We start from the raw sequence: 21,249 nt of genomic DNA on the forward strand, positions 1-21,249 counted from the left end.
ATTTCCAAAATGAATGTTCACAAGACTGTTAAAAGAAATGAAGAAGAAGAGATTGTTACACCCAAGGCTGGTCAGGCTTGGGTGGATATATTCTTCAAAGAATAGAATCCTGTCTTGCCGGAGCTCCCAAGTTGGTAATCGTGGAGCATGAATCGGCATCATTCTTGAAAATGTTTGTTAAAATTTGTTTTGAAAAGTGTGAATTGCCGGAACTCCCAGGATGGTAAGTGTGGAGTAGGTATCAGCACCTTGAGAATTCAACCGACAAGAGGGTAATTGGTTGAAAAACAGGTTTGAAATGTTTGGTTTTTGATCCTTCAAATGGTCCAATCATCGATTCTAAAAGTGGTTAATCAAGGTCATTAAGTTGAACTTGATTTAACAACCATTTAAAAGATTGGTAAACAATGTGATGAAATGACCCCATAACCTACAAATGGTTGATAAACGAACTTATTTTCCGGAAAAACCATTCTGATTAAAACAAACTTAAGTGTTTTGAAATCTTAATGGGAAAATAGTTTGTTGTGAGGGGGAGTTCTGATTGTTTATGCCAAGCGGATGGAGAATTGAGGCGATTCATATCAGTTGTCATGTTCTGTACAGTTTGGTATCAATTTCTTTAAATGTTTTTTGAATTTTAGGGGGAGTAAGAAATTTTCAAAAAACACAAAAATATTAGAAGATTCGAAAAAACCAAAAATATGATAAAATGAAAAATGAGTTTTTGTTGCATAGAAGAGGAAATAACAGTACATCAGTGGACTATCACAACATGCTAAAGAAATGAAAAGTTAAGATTGTGATAAACAATCTCACTACGGATGTGTCAGTAGGTTTTTACACATTTAGTAAATTGTGACGAGATATAAACCTAAAACTTCAAAACTTGCTTAATTTTGTGGGTAACAACTTCTTGGATATATAGGTAACCCCTGAAATCTTGTTTGAAAGGTCCCTTATTCTGAGATACTAGGTCTTTATGCTCAGTGATATCTGGGGTATTATCCCGGGACTTCTGCTGTATGGAAATACTGACCTAGTCCCCGGATAATACTTTCTGCAAATGCTTTGAAATATAAGCCCGCCCTCAGCAAGTTGATGAAATAATAAAATTGATAGTCATTGCTGTTGTAACAAAAAGATCCTCTAAAGGGGACACCCCGAAAGTTGAAGCCATCATCTCTCTGCGTATACGGAAGTATCGACCTGAGCTCTCACGGCCCTCGCAATCTAACCCCTTTAAAGATATCATCTGTGTTATACTCACCTGTAAGACTGAATATTGGGATCTGGATACGGGAGTATATTCAAGTGGTGGGACACACGAATAAGTTTAAGTATCTAAGACACTAATAGCGTATCTCGAAAAAGTTGAAATTTGTGTGAAAATTTAAGAGGACAAACATACTGACAATCTAGGTGAATTGTTTAGAACTTAAAATGAAATCTAGCTTAACGGTGTTAGTGATATGTCTCAAAAACTGATATGATCCTTTTGCACGAACTCACAAAAATATTGTCTGTAAATATTTCATTTCTGAATTTTCTTTTATTCAAAAATCCAAAAAGATTTTAGTGTGTTTTAGCATACAATTTTGTAAAATCCAAAAATATTTTCGATAACTGGTGTTGGAAAGCTGATTTTCGAAATTCCGAGTGCTAAACATGAAGAACAGGTTTGGGTGATAGTGCATGAAGATGGTATGCTTACAAGTGGTTTTCATAGAACAAATCATGTTGTATATTTTCTGGAATAAGTTTCTAAATTTTAGATATTTAATCTTTGAGAAACTTATGTGTTGGGTAGAGATTGTGCAGATAACCTGAGCTGGAAGAGAGCAAGGTAACGATATTAGAATGAATGTGTGAATTCCAGACTTCGATCCCAACAGATTGAGAGGGGGCGTCTGAAGACAAAGCTGAGGAAGCAGCTAGAGCCGATGCTGATTCTGAAATTGTTGATGTTGATGAAGCTTAAACATTCAACATTCGAGAGAGAGGAGTTTGTTGGTGATAAAGACTGAAGGTAGATAACCGAAGACTTGACACTATCCGTCAACATCCGAGGGGGAGTTTGTTGATGCATCCGTCTGTCGCCTACGTCTTGTATCGAGTCTTGCATAGAATAGGATAGAACAGGGCACGGAATCCAAGAAACTAAAATTGTATGTGATTCCGCTCCAAATGACATGTTGTCATTTGGAGCGAAACCCGTTGATTCTGATTCCGCCCAAAAGTGTATTAAGCCTGATTTCGCCCGAGATTGTGACATATGATTTCGCTCCTGGTGTCATTGTATGTAGGAGCGAAATCAGAACACATATAAATAGGGTCTTTAGGAGCGAAATCAGTAACAGTTCTAGGTCAAGTTCTTCCGGTGAGCCACGAAGTGCTGCCAAAGTGTTGTCAGAGCTTGTAATTGCATCAGTGATCAATAAAACAACAGTTAAAAGTGAATACGGCTGAGATTGCACCAAAACATTAGTTTCCGCCTCTTGTTTTGTCAAAGAACTCTTCTGATCGACTCATTCAGGGCGAAAATGATCCTACAATATAAATAATGCTTTTTATATGGTAATTTGAATGAAGAGGTTTATATGACTTTACCTGGTGGCTATTGTACTAATGCTGAAAAAAAGTGTCTAAGCTTAACAAGTCTCTTTATGGGCTTAAACAAGCCCCTAGAATGTGGAATGAGAAACTTGTTAATGTTCTTCTTGAATTAGGTTTTGAACAAAGTAAGTGTGACTATTTCATATTTGTTAAAATAAGTGGTTCGGTGTTTATAGTTCTTCTTGTTTATGTGGACGATATTGTCATTACTGGTAGTTCTAATGAAATTTCCAAAATTAAGTCTTTACTTAAGTCTAAGTTTTTAATTAAAGACTTGGGTTTTCGAAAATATTTTCTTGGCATTGAAGTTTTGAAAACTGATGATGGTTAGTGTCTTTCTCAAAGAAATTATTGTCTTCATTTACCTTTTGAATTTGGGATGACTGGTTGTAAACCAATAAACAATCCTACTGAAGCTAATCATGTCTTAACGCATTTATGTGAGAAAGATAATCAGCCTTTGCATGACATTTTTGTTTATCAGGAGTTGGTTGGCAAATTGATATATCTTTCTCACTCAAGGCCTGGTTATTCAGTTCATTATTTAAGTCAGCTTATGCATAGTCCTAATAGTGTTCTTTTTAAGATTGCCTTGAGAGTTTTAAGGTATCTTAAAGGGTCTCCTGGAAAGGGTATTGTTTAAAAAGAGTGAGTCTTTGGACTTAAAAACTTTTGCTGATTCGGACTGGGGAAAGTGTATGAGCACTAGGAAGTCAATTACTCGTTTTTGTGTTTTTTTGGGTGATTCTCTTGTTTCATGGAAAAGTAAAAACCAGTCTACTATATCACGATCTTCTGCTGAAGCAGAATATCGTTCTATGTGTGCTGCTACATGTGAAGTCATTTGCCTTCTTAATGTCTTAAAAGAGTTAAAGGTTGAGGTTAAACCTCCCATTAACTTATATTGTGATAATACAACAGTTATGTCTATAGCTGCTAATCCCGTATTCCACGAACGAACAAAACATTTTGAAATTGATATTTCTTTTTAAGGGAAAAATAGCTAAGGGTATTATTCGAACTGTGGGAGTTTCTTCTGAGGATCAAGCAGTTGATGTTTTCACTAAAGTCTGCTAGTTCATTCTCATGAGATGGTTTGTAAACTTTTGGGTTTGTTTGATTGTTTTGCATATTGAATTGATTGGGGGTGTTAAAAATAATATTCACAATTCAATATGTTTCTTATTTTATTTCTAATATTTTCTTTTTATAAATATTTTCTTTTCATTCTTTGTTGAGGTCTATTTCTTATAAAATGGTGGACTTAGGCTACTTTGGTGCATATGGGCTTATTGCTGATCTGTGGGCTGCTGATATATGATGCTTTGGCTTGGATGCGTAATGGGCTTATTTGAAGACTGGGCTTGTGGGCTTATCATCACCATCATCATACTCAGTAAATCACACCAATAGCAAAGCAAAGGTAGGGTTTGAGGAGGGTAAGATGTAGACAGCCTTACCTCTACCCCGTAGGAATAGAGAAGCTGCTTCCAGTGAGACCCCTGGCTCGATAGTAGTTTTGCATCTAGCCTTGGACACAAGGCACATAACACTAAGCAATCAGGATAAAGACCGATTAGTGCATGTACCCTTTTGTCTTTCAGCTATCAACGCCACCACATGATGCCTGATTAACTGTCCTTAGCTTTTAACGTTATTTTCACGAAATTAGTAAATTAACGTTAAAATTAGTGCACTTTCACTTTTGCCCCCCGATTGCCCACACATATATACATTATATGCGCATACCGCTTATAATTCTACTAATCTTATCATTTTTGCTCTATTATTGTTCTCACACACACACACTCTCTCTCTCTCTCTCTCTCTCTCTCTATCTCTCTCTCTCTCTCTCTCTCTAAAGTTAGGGCTTTCTATACTTGTGAGATTTGTGAGTTTGGTGATCTTTTTGATCATCTATTAGAGCAGATCATCTGGTTGATGATGATGATCTGTATAGGCTAAGAGTTGTGCTTGATTCTTTGTCGACAATCTGTGTCGACTGATTCTTGTATTTGTCGGTAAAATATGTGCTGACTGGTTTGTTAATAAAGTGATCTTGTTACTTCTTGATACTGTGTTTTTCACAAATCACATCCTCCACTTTCAAAAGTCTTACAACTCCACGTTTCTTTACTTGCTTTGGTTGTTTGTTAATTTCTGTTATTTTCATTATCAGACGTTCTTCTTTTGCATTGTTTATTTAAACTATTTAGAAATAAAATGAAAAACGCAGAAAATTACCCCAATTTGGATTCTCTCCTTTTCATCTTGTTCTTAGAGATTGACCCACCTAAAGTGTTATATCAAGATACATATTATTAGACGTTTATGGAGAATTGTTTATACCATCTACTGAAACGATTCACGTACACGAAACCACCCTAAACAAGACATGCATTATAATCCAATACCCCCATAAAGTTATAATGGAAGGCAGATAAACGTAAAGATTGCTTTTATTTCATTTCATCATTGTTTTATATAGTCGAAGAGCTTCTTACTTCGCACAAATTATTCTTATTCTTTTATAAGTATTCTTTACGGCCTTCTTTATTGTTTGACATAATGTTATATAAAGAAGAATATGCGTTTATAAAGTGGTTTGTATGACAGTGGCATGCTTTACTTCTTATCTCCTTGTTCGAACGGATCCACTTTCACGTTGGCAGTTGAAGTACACCGCGGCCACAGGAGACCCAAGGTTGTAGAGCTCTGCAAAGTCTCTTGTGTTGAAGTTCTGGCGCCACCCTGGGGCGTACACAGTTTGTCGACCCAGCTGTCGGAACAACACGAAAACAATGCGATGAATTCCCATTGATGGTGTTGGACTCTCGTAACACACGACTTCTTGACCTACATAAACACAATTATTAGAAGAATCGAATTAAATGAAAACTAGGATCGCTAGTTTGAGTGTGATTGTTATGGCTATGACCTGGTTCTCTATATTAGCTTTTAGTAGTTAAGAAACATAAAAGCTAAGAACTCAAAAGTAAAACTCTAAATGAGAGTATACGATGTTTCATATGTTGTGTTTCATAGTATTTGATGATCGCGTAATGGGTTTTGGAAAGAAAAAAACAAAACAAAACTCACCAAAACTTGCTCCTGTTGTTGATGGAATATCAGTCACCAACCTATATGAAGAGAACAAAGTGTTATAAAAACAAAACAAAAGATTACGTGGATAGATTAGAATTAACATAAAGTATGAGATCACCAAGTTATGAATTGATTATTCCAAGAATATATTACTGATAAAAAGGTGAAAATATTTGATAAAAAACAAATTATAAGTTGTTCGACAGTCACATGGAATAGAAAGCTAGAAACCAAAGTTATAAACAAAAAATATGGTCGACCAATAAGTCAAATGTTTCTTGTTTATATGTTAACTATTTGTCCCCATAATTATATCCTTTTAAATGTAACTAGGATGTATATGTATTTGTTCTAGTTATCCAATTATGAATTATCCAATAAAATAAGTAGAAGCTTAACTTTTGTTTATGCTATATAACATTTACGAGAATATATAAAAATGAAACATTTCAGTTAAAAAAAAGCCCAAATATAAATTGTCCCCCATGATTTAGCAGGAAAAATGTTTTTATTACAACATAAAATGTTTATTTGCAATGTATTAGGCTTAATTACAAAATATTTGTTAGGTAAGTATGCATTACAAAATAAATGAAATGTTTTCTAAATTGAAAACTATAAAAACGAAAACGTTAGCGGTATCGGTGTTGATTTTCGATTGGTAATAGTTCAATTCGGTACGATATAGTACAGGTACAGACCAATACTCGGTAATACGGTAATACGATACTAAAAAATAGATTATTTTAAATACAATTTCATTTTTAATAAAGTTTATGTTTGAATGTCAACAACGGGTATAGTTATTGTAAAAATGGTGTGTTTTGTGAGAAATGTAGGAAGAAATCTACACAATTGGATCTATAATCTAATGGTTGAGATTATAATGGCAAAATTGTAAATAGTGTTTACCATTAAAATAATTAGTTTTATAGATTAAGGGTATAAAATTAAATTTAACATTTTTAAATTTAGAAACTCGCATGCAATGCACATGAAAGTTACCCCTTGTTTTTTAAACGTCAATAATTTTTTATACGTATTTTTTTTTAAAATACACCATAATAATGAGTGTTTTTTATCTTTAATGTGAGTACCATATTATTGTACTTATATAGAGACAAAAATTACATTTCAATCGGATGTCTTAGTCCATGATATTTTGTCCATGTTCATACAATGATGTTTTAATTGTATTTTGATTAAAGGTGTTGTGTTTTACAGTAAAACACCACTGAACGTATATAAGACACAATAATATTGCAAATAATGAATTATGATTCAAGTCATAGTATTTTAACATCAACGGTCTATAACATTATATTGTGATTACAGTCATGGTGTTTTTAAATCTAGAATAACAATAGAATTATTCTAGATGTTAAACACCACGACTGTATTATGATTCAATTCATTGTGTTTTTGAAATTTGTATGCATTTTATACCTTCAAAAATAACAAAAATCATTACAGATGTTAGAACACCATAATTGTATTAGGATTCAAGTTATGGTGTTTCTAGAATTGGTATGGTGTCTTATATGATAAGAACCGATGATTCAAAAAAAATACGAACCGTAATTTACTTCGATCTCTATGAATCAGACCATAACGATTTACAAAATCTCTGAGTTGGTATGTAAAACTGAATTCTTAAATTTTTGTAAAAAAATAAATTATATCACTAGCCAAAAATAACTTACTAGAGGTTACAAAGATTATTTTATCAATTAATTAAAATTTGAAGTAAATTACATTATTGCCTTTTTAATAAATTAAATTGAAGGACACATGTTAACACCATATTATTTCCTACACATTTCACACTATTAAGCTTTTTAAAGAATCTTTAATCTGTCAACAATAAAATTATTTGGTACCGGTATCAAAAAATACGGAAGCAGAAAAGGAGTACAATTACAAACAAAAAATGTATAGCTTATGGCGGTGGGACAGTATCGTTTCCGTACTTCCGTACTGGTAATAACAGAAATAACGATGAATAATGGAATCGACTCTGAAAACTATAAAGATTTTACCGGTATCGGTAGCAATGTTGTTTGTTTGTTAGTAGTTCAATTTTGTATAGTAGTCTTACTCGGTATAGTTTAGGATGCTAAGAAATACATTATTTATAAATAAATTCGATTTTGATAAAAGTTATATTGGAAAATTGGATGAAAAACATAGATGTGTGTTTTTTAGGTAAGTAATTTAAGAAAAACCAAATTAGTTGATAAAAGAAAGAGTTAAATGCTTGGTTGGTCCCTGTGGTTTGTAAAAATTTCATATTTGGTCCTAGTGGTTTATTAATTACACGCGTGGTCCCAAAAGTTGTCAAAAATGAACTCGGTTGGTCCCCTACCTAACCTATGTTAAATTTCTCAGTTAACTATGTGTGAAATGACTATATTACCCTTGAACACTTAAAAACCTAAAACTAAGAATTAAAAAATTAAAAAACCCACTACATCATCTTCATCACCAACCGACAAAGGTCCTGCTCTCTCTCTCCAAAAATCTGGTCACCGCTCTCTCTCTCTAAAAATTAAGCCGCACATCTGGTCACCGCTCTCTCTCTCTAAAAAATTAAGCTGCACACAAGGTCTCTACTCTTTCTCTAAAAATCAGGTCACCGGATTATTTCTCCGGCGACCTATCGGTCGTCCAGTTTCTCCGGCAAATCAACCAATCCACCTGTCAGTCTAAAAATCCAGGATCTGTTGAATAGTGTGGGTTGGTGATGAAGATGATAAAGAAAAGTAGCATCCCGTAATTGACAATATGGGCAACAACCAACCAAATCCTTGTGAATGACCAAGTTCTTCTTCCTGTGTTAGATATATCAGAAGAAGCAAGCTGCCATTAACGATTGAATGGCTTCTTATTTGAATTCGTCAATGGTGTTATCGAAGCCGAAACAGCCGGCTTCCCACCTTGATTTTCTCAATTCGCAACATCTGTGATCCTGGTCTCCGATTACTACTGTTTGATGCCGAACACATCATAAGCGGTGTTCTGTGGTAAGTTATGTAATCTCCTTTTGATGGTGATGAAGATGATGGAGTGGGTTTTTTTATTTTTTAATTCTTAGTTTTAGGTTTTTAATTGTTCAAGGGTAATATAGTCATTTCACACATAGTTAACTGAGACCAACCGAGTTCATTTTTGACAATTTTTGGGACCATGCGTGTAATTAGTAAACCATTAGGACCAAGTATGAAATTTTTGCAAACCACAGGGACCAACCTAGCATTTAACTCTAAAAGAAATGTTAACGAAACCAAAAATTATAATAATGAATAATGATACCGTTACCTAGTGTTGTTCAGTAAGTCTCGGCTTAGTATCATAGTGTTACGGTATTGGTATGTTATAGGTATTCGGTATAGCTTCAGATACTAAAAGAAAAATTAAATAGTGCAACTCCGTTTTCAATAAAATTTATATTTGATGTTGACAGAAAGACTTAGTCTGGTGTTAGATTTATCAAATTCGTTAACGAACGTAAGCTATTATAGAAAAATTAAATTATATAATAAATAAAATATCATTAAAGTAAATAAACCACATGGTAAGAGCTTAAAAGAAAATGTATAATTGTTTAATTAATTAATCAAAGAACATTAACCAATGAGTTAAAGATTGATGCAATGACCCCGTAATAGAAACATGCTTGTTTGTTTATGTGATAAGATTTTTGTGTCATGAAAGCAATTTATAAACATGTACCCTACCTTCTTTCTAAAGAGGATTTAAATTTGCAATTTTTTTTATTTAATTTTCCAAACCCCTGTTAACTTCATGGTAATGAACAACTTACCAATGCAAGTATTCCCTAAGGTTAGGATCATTTGGACTTGGAGCATCAGGATCCACCATAACCTAACAAATATTCAACTTAGTTATATTTCTTAAGAGTGATTTGTAAAGCTAGAACAACTAGTAAGAAAGAATGAAACAAAGAAATGACACACTTACTAAAGTGTGAAAAAACACGTAGATCGTCACCTCCAATATCAACCCTAGGTTGGTTCACAACCTGAGAGGGTTTTATCTCGACCACGCTGCTAACTTCCCTCTCACTATAAGTAACAATGAGGTTAGTAGACCTTGTGAAGCTATCAACAACATCTCCTATCACATGTCCAAGGACCAATGGGTCCCTCTCCCTCCTCATTATATAAGAACTGGAATTTTGTCGGTTTTATGTTTTATGATGAGAGTTGTATATTGGCCTTGGTATTTATATGACTTCAGATACATAGTCTTGGACCAATGCGATGAATTCCCATTGATGGTCTTGGACTCTCGTAACACACGACTTCTTGACCTACATAAACACAATTATTAGAAGAATCGAATTAAATGAAAAACTACTATCGCTAGTTTGAGTGTGTGATTGTTATGGCTATGACCTCGTTCTCTATATTAGCTTTTAATAGTTAAGAAACATAAAAGCTAAGAACTCAAAAGTAAAACTCTAAATGAGAGTATATGATGTTTCATATGTTGTGTTTCACAGTATTTAATGATCGCGTAATGGGTTTTGGAAAGAAAAAACAAAACAAAACTCACCAAAACTTGCTCATGTTGTTGATGGAATATCAGACGTGCTTCTTTTGCATTGATTATTTAAACTATTTGGAAATAAAATGAAAAACGTTTAAAATTACCCCAAATTGGATTCTCTCCTTTTCATCTTGTTCTGAGAGATTTACCCACTTAAAGGGTTATATCAAAAGGACCGGCAAAATCTATCAAGATACATATTATTAGACGTTTATGGAGAATATTTGTACCATCTGCTTAAACGATTCACGTACACGAAATAACCCTAAACATGACATGCAATATAATCAAATACCACCATAAAGTTATAATGGAAGGGAGATAAACGTAAAGATTGCATTTATTTCATTTCATCATTGTTTTATATAGTCGTACATCTTCTTACTTCGCACAAATTATTCTTATTCTTTTATAAGTATTCTTTTAGGGCCTTCTTTATTGTTTAACATGATGTTATATAAAGAAGAATATGCGTTTATAAAGTCGTTTGTATGACAGTGGCATGCTTTACTTCTTATCTCCTTCTTCGACCGGATCCACTTTCACGTTGGCAGTTGAAGTAGACCGCGGCCACAGGAGACCCAAGGTTGTAGAGCTCTGCAAAGTCTCTTGTGTTGAAGTTCTGGCGCCACCCTGGGGCGTACACAGTTTGTCGACCCAGCTGTCGGAACAACACGAAAACTATGCGATGAATTCCCATTGATGGTCTTGGACTCTCGTAGCACACGACTTCTTGACCTACATAAACACAATTATTAGAAGAATCAAATAAAACGAAAAACTACTATCGTTAGTTTGAGTGTGATTGTTATGGCTATGACCTGGTTCTCTATATTAGCTTTTACTAGTTAAGAAACATAAGAACTAAGAACTCAAAAGTAAAACTCTTAAGAAACATGAGAGTATATGATGTTTCAGGAAACTCTAAATGAGAGTATATGATGTTTCATATGTTGTATTTCACAGTTTTTGATGATCGCGTAATGGGTTTTGGAGAAAAAAAATACAAAACAAAACTCACCAAAACTTGCTCCTGTTGTTGATGGAATATCAGTCACCAACCTATATTGAAGAGAATAAAGTGTTATAAAAACAAAACAAAAGATTACATGGATAGATTAGAATTAACATAAAGCATGAGATCACCAAGTTATGAGTTGATTATTCCAAGAATATATTGCTGATAAAAAGGTGAAAATATTTGATAAAAAAACAAATTATAAGTTGTTTTCGACAGTCCCATGGAAAAAGAATCTAGAAACCAAAGTTATAAACCAAAAATATGGTCGACCAATGAGTCAAATATTTCTTTTTATTTGTCCCCATAATTATATCCTTTTAAATGTAACTAGGATGTATATGTATTTGTTCTAGTTATCCAGTTATGAAATATCCAATAAAATAAGTAGAATCTTAACTTTTGTTTATGCTATATAACATTTACGAGAATATATAAAAATGAAACATTTCAGTGAAGAAAACCCTAATATAAATTGTCCGCCATGATTAAGCAGGAAACATGTTTTTATTACAACATAAAAAGTTTAGAGTAAATTGTCATAATCGTCCCTGAGGTTTAGATCTATTTGTCAGTTTCATCCAAAATGACTATTTTTGTGTCAAATAGCCCTTTACATTTGTCATTTTTTGTCATTTTCATCCAAACCACTAACTTAATTTAATTTTTCTGTTAAGTTTAAAGATATTTGGATGAAACTGACAAATATAAAATCTTAGACTACCCACTATGGTAACCAAATTGTACAAACGGTTGCCACATGGCAAATAGGACAAAATTGTAGGAAATTATTTTAATTAAATAATTGAAATTGATAAACAACCAGGTTGGTATGGCAACCAATGGTTGCAACCAACAACCAACATAATATTAATTCTTTATTCTTTTTTCTATTATTTAATTCTATTTCTTTATAATATTTAATTCTTTTTCCTTTTTTTATATAATAAAATTTTAGTTTAGGTTGGATTGGGTTGTGATAGTGGGTGAAAAATTGGATTGGATTGGGTTGTGTAGGTGGAAGAGAGAGAAATTAGTATTTTAATATAAGATTGGGTTGGGTTGGGTTGGGTTGTGATAGTGGATAGTCTTAGGGACGATTTTGCCAATTTACTTAAATTCTTTTTAATTTCTTTTATTTAATTAGTATTGTCACATATATATAAAACAGAATATACATGGAGTTCTTATAAAAAATTAATAGTTTGTTACATAATTTTTATAAATTTTCATCAAACCACTAACTCAGTTGTTTTTTTTCTATTATGTTGAAGAATCTTTTAAATTTTATAAAGTAAGACAAAAATTAATTTCTATTTTTTATATACATCGGTTTTATAAAAATAAAAACTACTTCAATCTCTAAATTTTATAAAACTAAAATGCTAGTGACCTTATAGAAAAAAGGTCAAATAAACAAATCATATTATATGTACCGAGTTTGTAATTCATTTTCCACTCTTTTAAATTCGCTCCTAACAAAAAACAGAAGCCACTGCCCCCCCCCCCCCCCTCCCTTTTATCAAACAACGTATCGTTACCAAACCTTAAAATTACCCACCAAATAGTAAGTATAATTCCATGAACCAAAAGTTTCTGTACTCAAACCACTCAGAATAAATATTAGTTAGTTTCCCTCATAATCTTAATTAGATAAATATTTTATTTCTGTCAACATATTTCTTAGGTGTTCAACACATTTAAAAATACGTAACGTTTTACAATTTTTTTCTATCTCTGTACTTGATTAAATACTAAAAGTTGTAATCGATTGTTATGTACTGCACACCATTGATATTTATTTTATATATCGTTTTCTCTTTATAAAACTGATCTAAATAAAAAAACTAGATATTAATTTTTGTCTTAATTTATAAAATTTAAAAATCCTTCACCTTAAGAGAAAAAATAAACTAAGTTAGTGGTTTGGATGAAAATTTATATAAATTATGCGACAAAACTATTATTTTTTTATAAAAACTGCTTGTATATTCGGTTTTATATATATGTGACAAAATTAATTAAATAAAAGAAATTAAAAAGAGTTTAAGTAAAATGCCAAAATCGTCCCTTAGGTTTTATATTTGTCAGTTTCATTAAAATATTCTTCAACTTAAAATAAAAAGTAAACTAAGTCAGTGATTTGGATGAAAATGATAAAAAAATGACAAAGTTGAAGGACTATTCAGTACAAAAAATCATTTTGAATGAAACTGACAAAAAGGCCTAAATCTCAGGGATAATTTTGATAATTTACTCAAATGTTTATTTGCAATGTATTAGGTTTAGTTACAAAATATTTGTTACGTAAGCATGCATTACAAAATAAATGAAATGTTATCTAAATTAAAAACGAAAAAAAACAAAAACGTTATCGGTATCGATGGTGATTTTTGATCGGTAATAGTTTAGTTCGGTACGATATAGTACATGTACAGTACCAATACTCAGTAATACGATACTAAAAAATAGTTTATTTTATATACAATTTCATTGTAATAAACTTTCTATTTGAATGTCAACAACAAAATTATTTGGTACCAGTGTCGAAAAATACTTAAATAGAAAAGGAGTAAAATTACAAACAAAAAATGTATAGCTTATGGCGCTGGGACAGTACTGTTTCCGTACTGGTATTCACAAAAATAACGATGAATAATGGAATCGACTCTGAAAACCATAAAGATTTTACCGATATCGGTAGCAATGTTGTTTATTTGTTAGTAGTTCAATTTTGTATAATATTGTTACTCGGTATAGTTTAGGATACTAAGAAATACATTATTTATAATTAAATTCGACTTTGATGAAAATATAAATGTGTGTATTTAACTTAAGTAATATAAGAAAAACCAAATTAGTTGATAAAAGAAATATTAACGAAACCAAAAATTATAATAATGAATAACGATACCATTACCTAGTGTTGTTTGGTCAGTCTTGGTTCAGTATGATAGTGTTATGGTATCGGTATGTTATAAGTATTTGGTATAGCTCATATACTAAAAGAAAAATTAAATAATACAAGTCCGTATTCAATAAACTTTATATTTGAAGTTGACAGAAAGACTTAATCTGGTGTTAAACTTCAGATTCGTTAATAAAGGTAAGCTATATATTATAGAAAAATCAAATTAGATAATAAATAAAATATCATTAAAGTAAATAAACCACATCGTAAGAGCTTAAAAGAAAATGTATAATTGTTTAATTAATTAATCAAAGAAAATAGTTCATTAACCAATGAGTTAAAGATTGATGCAATGACCCCATAATAGAAACGTGCTTGTTTGTTTATGTGATAAGATTTTTGTGTCATGAAAGCAATTTATAAACATGTACCTTACCTTCTTTCTAAAGAGGATTCAAATTTGCAATTTTTTTTATTTAATTTTCCAAACCCCTGCTAAGTTCATCGTAATGAACAACTTACCAATGCAAGTATTCCCTAAGGTTAGGATCACTTGGACTTGGAGCATCAGGATCCACCATAACCTAATAAATATTCAACTTAGTTATACTTCTTAAGAGTGATTTGTAAAGCTAGAACAACTAGTAAGAAAGAATGAAACAAAGAAATGACACACTTACTAAAGTGTGAAAAACACGTAGATCGTGACCTCCAATATCAACCCTAGGTTGGTTCACAACTTGAGAAGGTTTTAGCCCGACCCCGTTGCTAACTTCCCTATCACTATAAGTAACAGTGAGGTTAATAGACCTGGTGAAGCCATCAACAACATCTCCTATCACACGTCCAAGGACCAATGGGTCCCTCTCCCTCCTCATTATATAAGAACCAGAATTTTCGTCGGTTTTATGATGAGAGTTGTATACTATCGTATTGGCCTTGGTATTTATATGACTTTAGATACATAGTATGTGGCCCCAAACTTATCCCTCATACAAACATATTCTCTTTGAGTTGTGATGAGTTTAATATATCATTTAGATTCCCATACGAAAGATAGACCAATGGAGAAAGGAGGTGGATAGACGGACTAAATATGTTACCATTTCACCACATATATGTTTAACAGGGAATTTGGAGTGTGTGTCACTTCTATCTTCTGGTGTGAACTTTTCTCCATAGGTAAAAAAGTTGAAATGGATAATTTTAACACTACAAATCTTCTGGTGTGAACTTTTCTCCATAGGTAAAAAAAAGTTGAAATGGATAATTTTAACACTACAAAGCTCCATTTAAGAATGTTCATAAAAACTTGTATTTTATACTTTATTTTAAAAGTAACACACTGTAAAAAAAGGCTCCAACCAACTCAATATACAATGAAAACATAAAAAGGAGTTTGTTGCAACAATTAGGAGTACGAAGATGAATTGTTAAAGTATCGTGCTCACTTATTTGTTTTCAGTTAGATTTCTACGAGATTTCAATCATAAAATATTAAATTATATATTGTAGAGAGTTATGCATCTTAAGACTATGTCCAATGCTAAGAGTGTCCTTAAACGTTCTTAACTGCCAGTCACCTGTCATATCTTAACGTTAAAAGTTATAAAAATCCTTAACAACTCTCAATTCACCTCTAACCATACAAACATTCCTACGTATCCTTATATTTTCAACATTATCGCCCATTTTTTGTTTAAATTTAATTAGTAATATTATTAAAATGTATTTTTCTTTTAGGTAAAAGGATTAATATAAACAATTCTAATATTAAAATAAAAATCCTTTACCAACTTTTGCCACTACATCTTGTGTCCATCTTAAGCTTTCCAAGATAACCCAAATACCCTATGTTGCTGAATATTATTGTTGAAAAAAAAATGAAATGGCCCAAGAACCGAGAGAACCAACACCCTTAACTTTGGGTTCCTCACCTTCGGACATCATCGGGCGGCCGGCTCCAACGCCGCACCTAACTTCGGGCGGCTCTGACGTGGCTCGGATGACCTGATTTTGGACGCATTGTAGATAGTCGCTTTTATATAGTGTATATGGATAATATATATCTATTTGTATAAAGTAATATATATATATATATATATATATATATATATATATATATATATATATATATAGATACTTACATTATATAGGGGAAGTATGTATAGAAAACCCACTTTAATTTAGAAAACCCGGGAAACTCAAAGCTCCCGATGTTTTTTTTTTCTTGAAAAAATTTACACATGTTATATACATGTTTTTAAGGGTTTTGGGCACAAAAAATCAAAAAAGCGCCGAGTAGATATTTTTAAAAAAAATAAACAAGTTTTGGTGTAACACATGTTACATTCATCTGACATATTTGTAACATGTGTTACACCAAAATTTGTTTATTTTTTTAAAAAATATCTACTGGGTGCTTTTTTGATTTTTTTTGCCCAAAAACCTTAAAAACATGTATATAACATTTGTAAATTTTTTCAAGAAAAAAAAACATCGGGAGCTTTGAGTTTCCCGAGTTTTCTAAATTAAAGTGGGTTTTCTATAGATACTTACATTATATATATATATATATATATATATATATATATATATATATAAGGGAGGGTTCATTCGGAACGCTAAAAAGGTGGGGAACTGTGGAACACTCTTTAAAATTATACTTAACATGTTAAAAAATGTTTTTTTTTTTTTAATTTTTTCGGTGATTTTTCTTATCAATACATGTAGAAACATTTTTAATAAAAAAATCAAAAACTAAAAATATGAAAAAAAAAAGTTTAAAAAAGGGTAGAAACTATTCGAATAAAAATCAATATTTTAAAAAAAAAATCAGCACTTTTCCTATAAAAAAGGGTAGAAACTATTCGAATAAAAAAATAATATTTTGTAAAAAAACCAGCCTTTTTTTAACTGTTTTTTTATATTTTTAGTTTTTGATTTGTTTTATTAAAAATGCTTCTACAAGTATTTATAAGGAGAAGAGCCGAAAAAAATTTAAAAAAAAAAATTGATTTTTAACATGTTAAGATAAATTTTTAAGAGTGTTCCCCAGTTCCACACTTTTTTAGTGTTCCCCAATAAACCTCACACTACATATATGTATATATATATATATATATACACATCTATAGGGTAGGGTTCCAGCGTGAATAACCTCCCAAGAGTGAACTGCGTGAACAGATATGGACACTTGATTTCCTTTTTAGTTGTTAATGGTAGGATTGTAATTATATAAAAAAATAGATTGAAATCATTATTTTAATAATTGAATTAAGTTACATCTTTCCTAATTTAAATTCATTATCCACATTATGTTTATTTATTAATAAGATAATTATCAAAACAAACAACAAATCACCAGATTTCAATTTTAATTTTTATTTCAGATTTCATCACCAGAATTTAAATTTTGATTTTTAAGATCCACGTAACCTTCAAATTTCAACGGTATACACATGCGTACTTGGATATAAATAGAACAGTACACATGTGTACTCAGCATCGTACATAAGTGTACAGTAATTCACATGTGTACATCAACATTCAATACAAAAAATTTTTTTGAGATATCTCAAAAACAGACGATATATACATGTCTACATCGCATTAAAATGAGGGCAAAATCAGAATACACATGTGTACCTCACATTTAAACAAATAATAATTTTAATAATTGAATTAAGTTACATCTTTCCTAATCCTTGATTTGATTTGTGAGAGATTTATACAATCAATTTAAGAGGATAATTGATTACTTGATTTGTGAGAGATTTATGCAATCAATTTAAGATTGAAATTACACATATACCCTTTTTGTATTTAATTAAATGGAAAAAGTTAACCAAATAATTACCATCATGCCACTCACTTTAATCTCAAGATCATAAAAATCAAGGGCCCAGATCAGTTCACGCAGTTCACTCTTGAGATTTTGTTCACGTCTGAACCTAATCCTATACCTATATATATATATATATATATATATATATATATATATATGTAGGAACAGGATCAGGAGAAAACATCTCAAAGTGTGAGAACAGTGAGAACGATTCTCAGCCAGCCACAAGATCTTAGTGGTCTGTGGCTAAGACTGATGCGATGACATTTTTGTAAATACTAAGGGTCTTAAAACTACCAAGAGGGGTAAAATAGGAAAATCCAAACAAGGGTGCACATGCTAGTCACATGTCATTTCCCCCTATCATATTTAAACGCCAATAACTTTTTTATACGCGATGTCTTTTTAAAAAATACACCATAAAACTTAGCGTTTTTTATCTTCCTAATGAGTATATTACTGATATACTTTTTGAAAAAAAAATGAACTGGGTTTTTAGGGCGTTTTTCTAAACTGTGTTTTTTATGGCGTTTTAGACTAGGTTTTTCCATGGCATTTTTCTAAACTAGGTGCTTTTATGGCATTTTAACTAGGTATTTTCATGGCATTTTTTGAACTGAGTGTTTTATGGCGTTTTCAACTGAGTTTTTTCATGGTGTTTTTCTGAACTGGGTGTTTTCTGGTATTTTTAACTGGATATTTTCATGTCGTTTTTCTAAATTGGGTGTTTTTATGCCGTTTTATTTGAACACACAGTTCATGTGAGTATGTGAGTGGGTTTTTTTTTGACAATATTACCCCTTAGTGTAATTTAGCATCAATGCCACATGTCAACACCAAAATCATTCTCACCGTTCTCACACTTTTCACCGTTTTCTCTAAATCCTGACCCTATATATGTATATATATGTATGTATATGTATATATATTTATACATATATATGTATATATGAACACATATATATAAATACGCCAACATAATCAAAATAAAGACTTTTCGAGAAAATTTCAAAGTTATGTGAAAATTCTAAGTATTTGAGAAACTTAGTTATTTGTAGAATAATTAGTTTTTAAATCGTTCCTACATAAATTAGGACGTGCAGACCAATTTGAGGGATTGCGCTAAGTATAAAAACGCACCCAAAGGTGAGTGTCACTAACCCCTCTTTTACTGTTTTATATACTGTTTTAGGGGGGGGGGGGACGCCTTAAAAAGGATTATTGTACGTTTTTGTACAAAATATGACTTGAATAAACTATAAATTTATTTTCGTGGAAAATATGGTTTGGAAATAATATGTTACTTTTTTTTTTTTTTTTTTGGAAAAACATGGTTTTGGAGGTTTGAATGATATAAAATTATTCTTGAGGAAAACAGGAACTGGAGGAGTATAAATTGTTTCAGGGACCGTATAGATTTAAAATTATTTAAATCTAAGGGTGACGATTTTGCTTTGTATCAGAAGAGTAAGTATCGGAATTGGCTTACGTTTCGGTGAGGATTTCGGGGAAGTTGAACAACTCAAAATATTAAATTTATCATTTTATTAGGATATATATATATATATATATATATATATATATATATATATATATATATATATTGTTCATGAGGAAGGCACTATAAGTGACCCATGGCGTGGCATTTTGCGCGAATTTAGCTGTTTAATCATTAATATTGTATGCATGTAATTGTTGATAGATCTATCGGGTTGACCACCCCATCGTGACCGGTAGCTCCATGTTAACTAAGCGACGAATTTATATTATGTTATTGTCTAGTGTTGATTATACCCTTATTGTAAATATAAAGCTCGTAATGTCTTGCAAACTTACGAATACCAACATTTGATGCTAGAAATTAAAAAAATAAATAAACCTTGGGAAGATGATTTGTATCGAAGGTTTTCGGAAAATGCTTGCGACAACTGACGCTTGGATTTTTGTAAAGGAAGTAAAATTGACTTTCTTAATTACATATGGATGTTTTATTATAAAATTCATAATGAGAAAGTTTTTCTGAAACAAATTAATTACAATTTGAATATGTGAACTCACCCTCCTTTGTGTTGACACTTGATTTTACGTGTTCTTCATGTACATGAGTTCGGCTTCGGGATTTTGGCATGTCTTATGGTAGTGATGCAAGTTTCACTAAATAATGTTTTTGGACAACTTTTGAAACTAATTTTGGGATCGTGTGTACTAAGATCCATAAGGATCAAACAACAATGATGTGGTTGTGCTTTACGTTTAAACGCTAAACTTTGAACTTATGTTTTAATTCAGTTGTATATATGTGTACCAACCTCCGTCACCGCCACATTTTTATTTCCGTTGCGACGTTTTTGGTGAGTGACATTGCGTTTTAGTAAAAAGACATTTTTTATGTTTTTAGGCCATTGTCTTTTAGAAATAAGACATTTTTTTTTTCTTCCCATTCTGTTTTAGAAATAAAACATTTCTTTGTGTTTTTAGGCCATTGCGTGTTAGAAAACGACATTTCTTTGTGTTTTCAGCCATTGCGTTTTAGAAATAACACATTTATTTTGTGTTTTTTGTCTATTGCGTTTTATAAACAAGACTTAATTGCGTTTTAGAAAAAAATATTTTTTATGCTTTTTGTACATTGCGTATTACGCATCTGGGTTTTCGAAAAAAAATTCAAAAATATAGCAATAGTATACTCGTTTTAAAGATAAAAAATAGTCGTTTTCTTGGTACAATTTTTATAAAAAACAATATAGTATAAAAGAGTTATTAACGTTTAAAAAAATGGGGGAAATTGAAGGAGAGAAACCATTGTTTTGCATTGACGAGAATACCTCTATATAAACTTATATAAACTCATGTGCCTCCTTTTTTATCAGTTACGTGGTATATCCTTTTAGCTACGTGGTATATCCTTTTAGCAAAAGCTCTTGATTAATGTGAATATTAGTTACTAGCCTTTTTAGTCAGAATAAACTTGGTAGTATATCATGACCCACAAGTTAGATGTATCATAATAATCTTCTCCACTGAAGTATCCTCTACACACAAATACTTTATATGAGATTGAACACAAATACGCATGACCGAATTTGGCATAGGTTTTATAAATAATATTTTTAACCTTTAAATAAGACGGACTGTGGTGATAGCCGAAGTGCTATCCCGGTGCCAAATCAACAGTTTTGA

The 21,249-nt window shown here is 31.5% G+C and overlaps 2 protein-coding genes across 3 annotated transcripts; both read right to left on the bottom strand.

The window, feature by feature from the left end:
* Positions 1-5,130: 5,130 nt before the first annotated feature.
* Positions 5,131-9,901, bottom strand: LOC110865871 (protein HEADING DATE 3A). 2 transcript variants are annotated; one of them, XM_022115201.2, is made up of 4 exons: positions 9,695-9,901; positions 9,545-9,606; positions 5,716-5,756; positions 5,131-5,472 (listed from the first exon to the last, which is right to left on the bottom strand). In XM_022115201.2, the coding sequence occupies exons 1-4, from the start codon at positions 9,899-9,901 to the stop codon at positions 5,249-5,251; spliced, it is 534 nt and encodes a 177-aa protein (XP_021970893.1). In that variant the 3' UTR covers positions 5,131-5,248. The 2 variants fall into 2 exon arrangements, with proteins under 2 accessions (XP_021970893.1, XP_021970892.1); XM_022115200.2 differs by having other exon boundaries at positions 9,665-9,901.
* Positions 9,902-10,623: 722 nt separating this feature from the next.
* LOC110865872 (protein HEADING DATE 3A) lies at positions 10,624-15,100 on the bottom strand. The gene is made up of 4 exons (XM_022115202.2): positions 14,903-15,100; positions 14,745-14,806; positions 11,315-11,355; positions 10,624-11,031 (listed from the first exon to the last, which is right to left on the bottom strand). Exons 1-4 carry the CDS (start codon positions 15,098-15,100, stop codon positions 10,808-10,810), a joined length of 525 nt encoding a protein of 174 aa, XP_021970894.1. The 3' UTR covers positions 10,624-10,807.
* Positions 15,101-21,249: the final 6,149 nt, after the last annotated feature.

This window comes from Helianthus annuus, chromosome 6 (assembly GCF_002127325.2).
Source record: "Helianthus annuus cultivar XRQ/B chromosome 6, HanXRQr2.0-SUNRISE, whole genome shotgun sequence".
Taxonomy (NCBI): domain Eukaryota; kingdom Viridiplantae; phylum Streptophyta; class Magnoliopsida; order Asterales; family Asteraceae; genus Helianthus; species Helianthus annuus.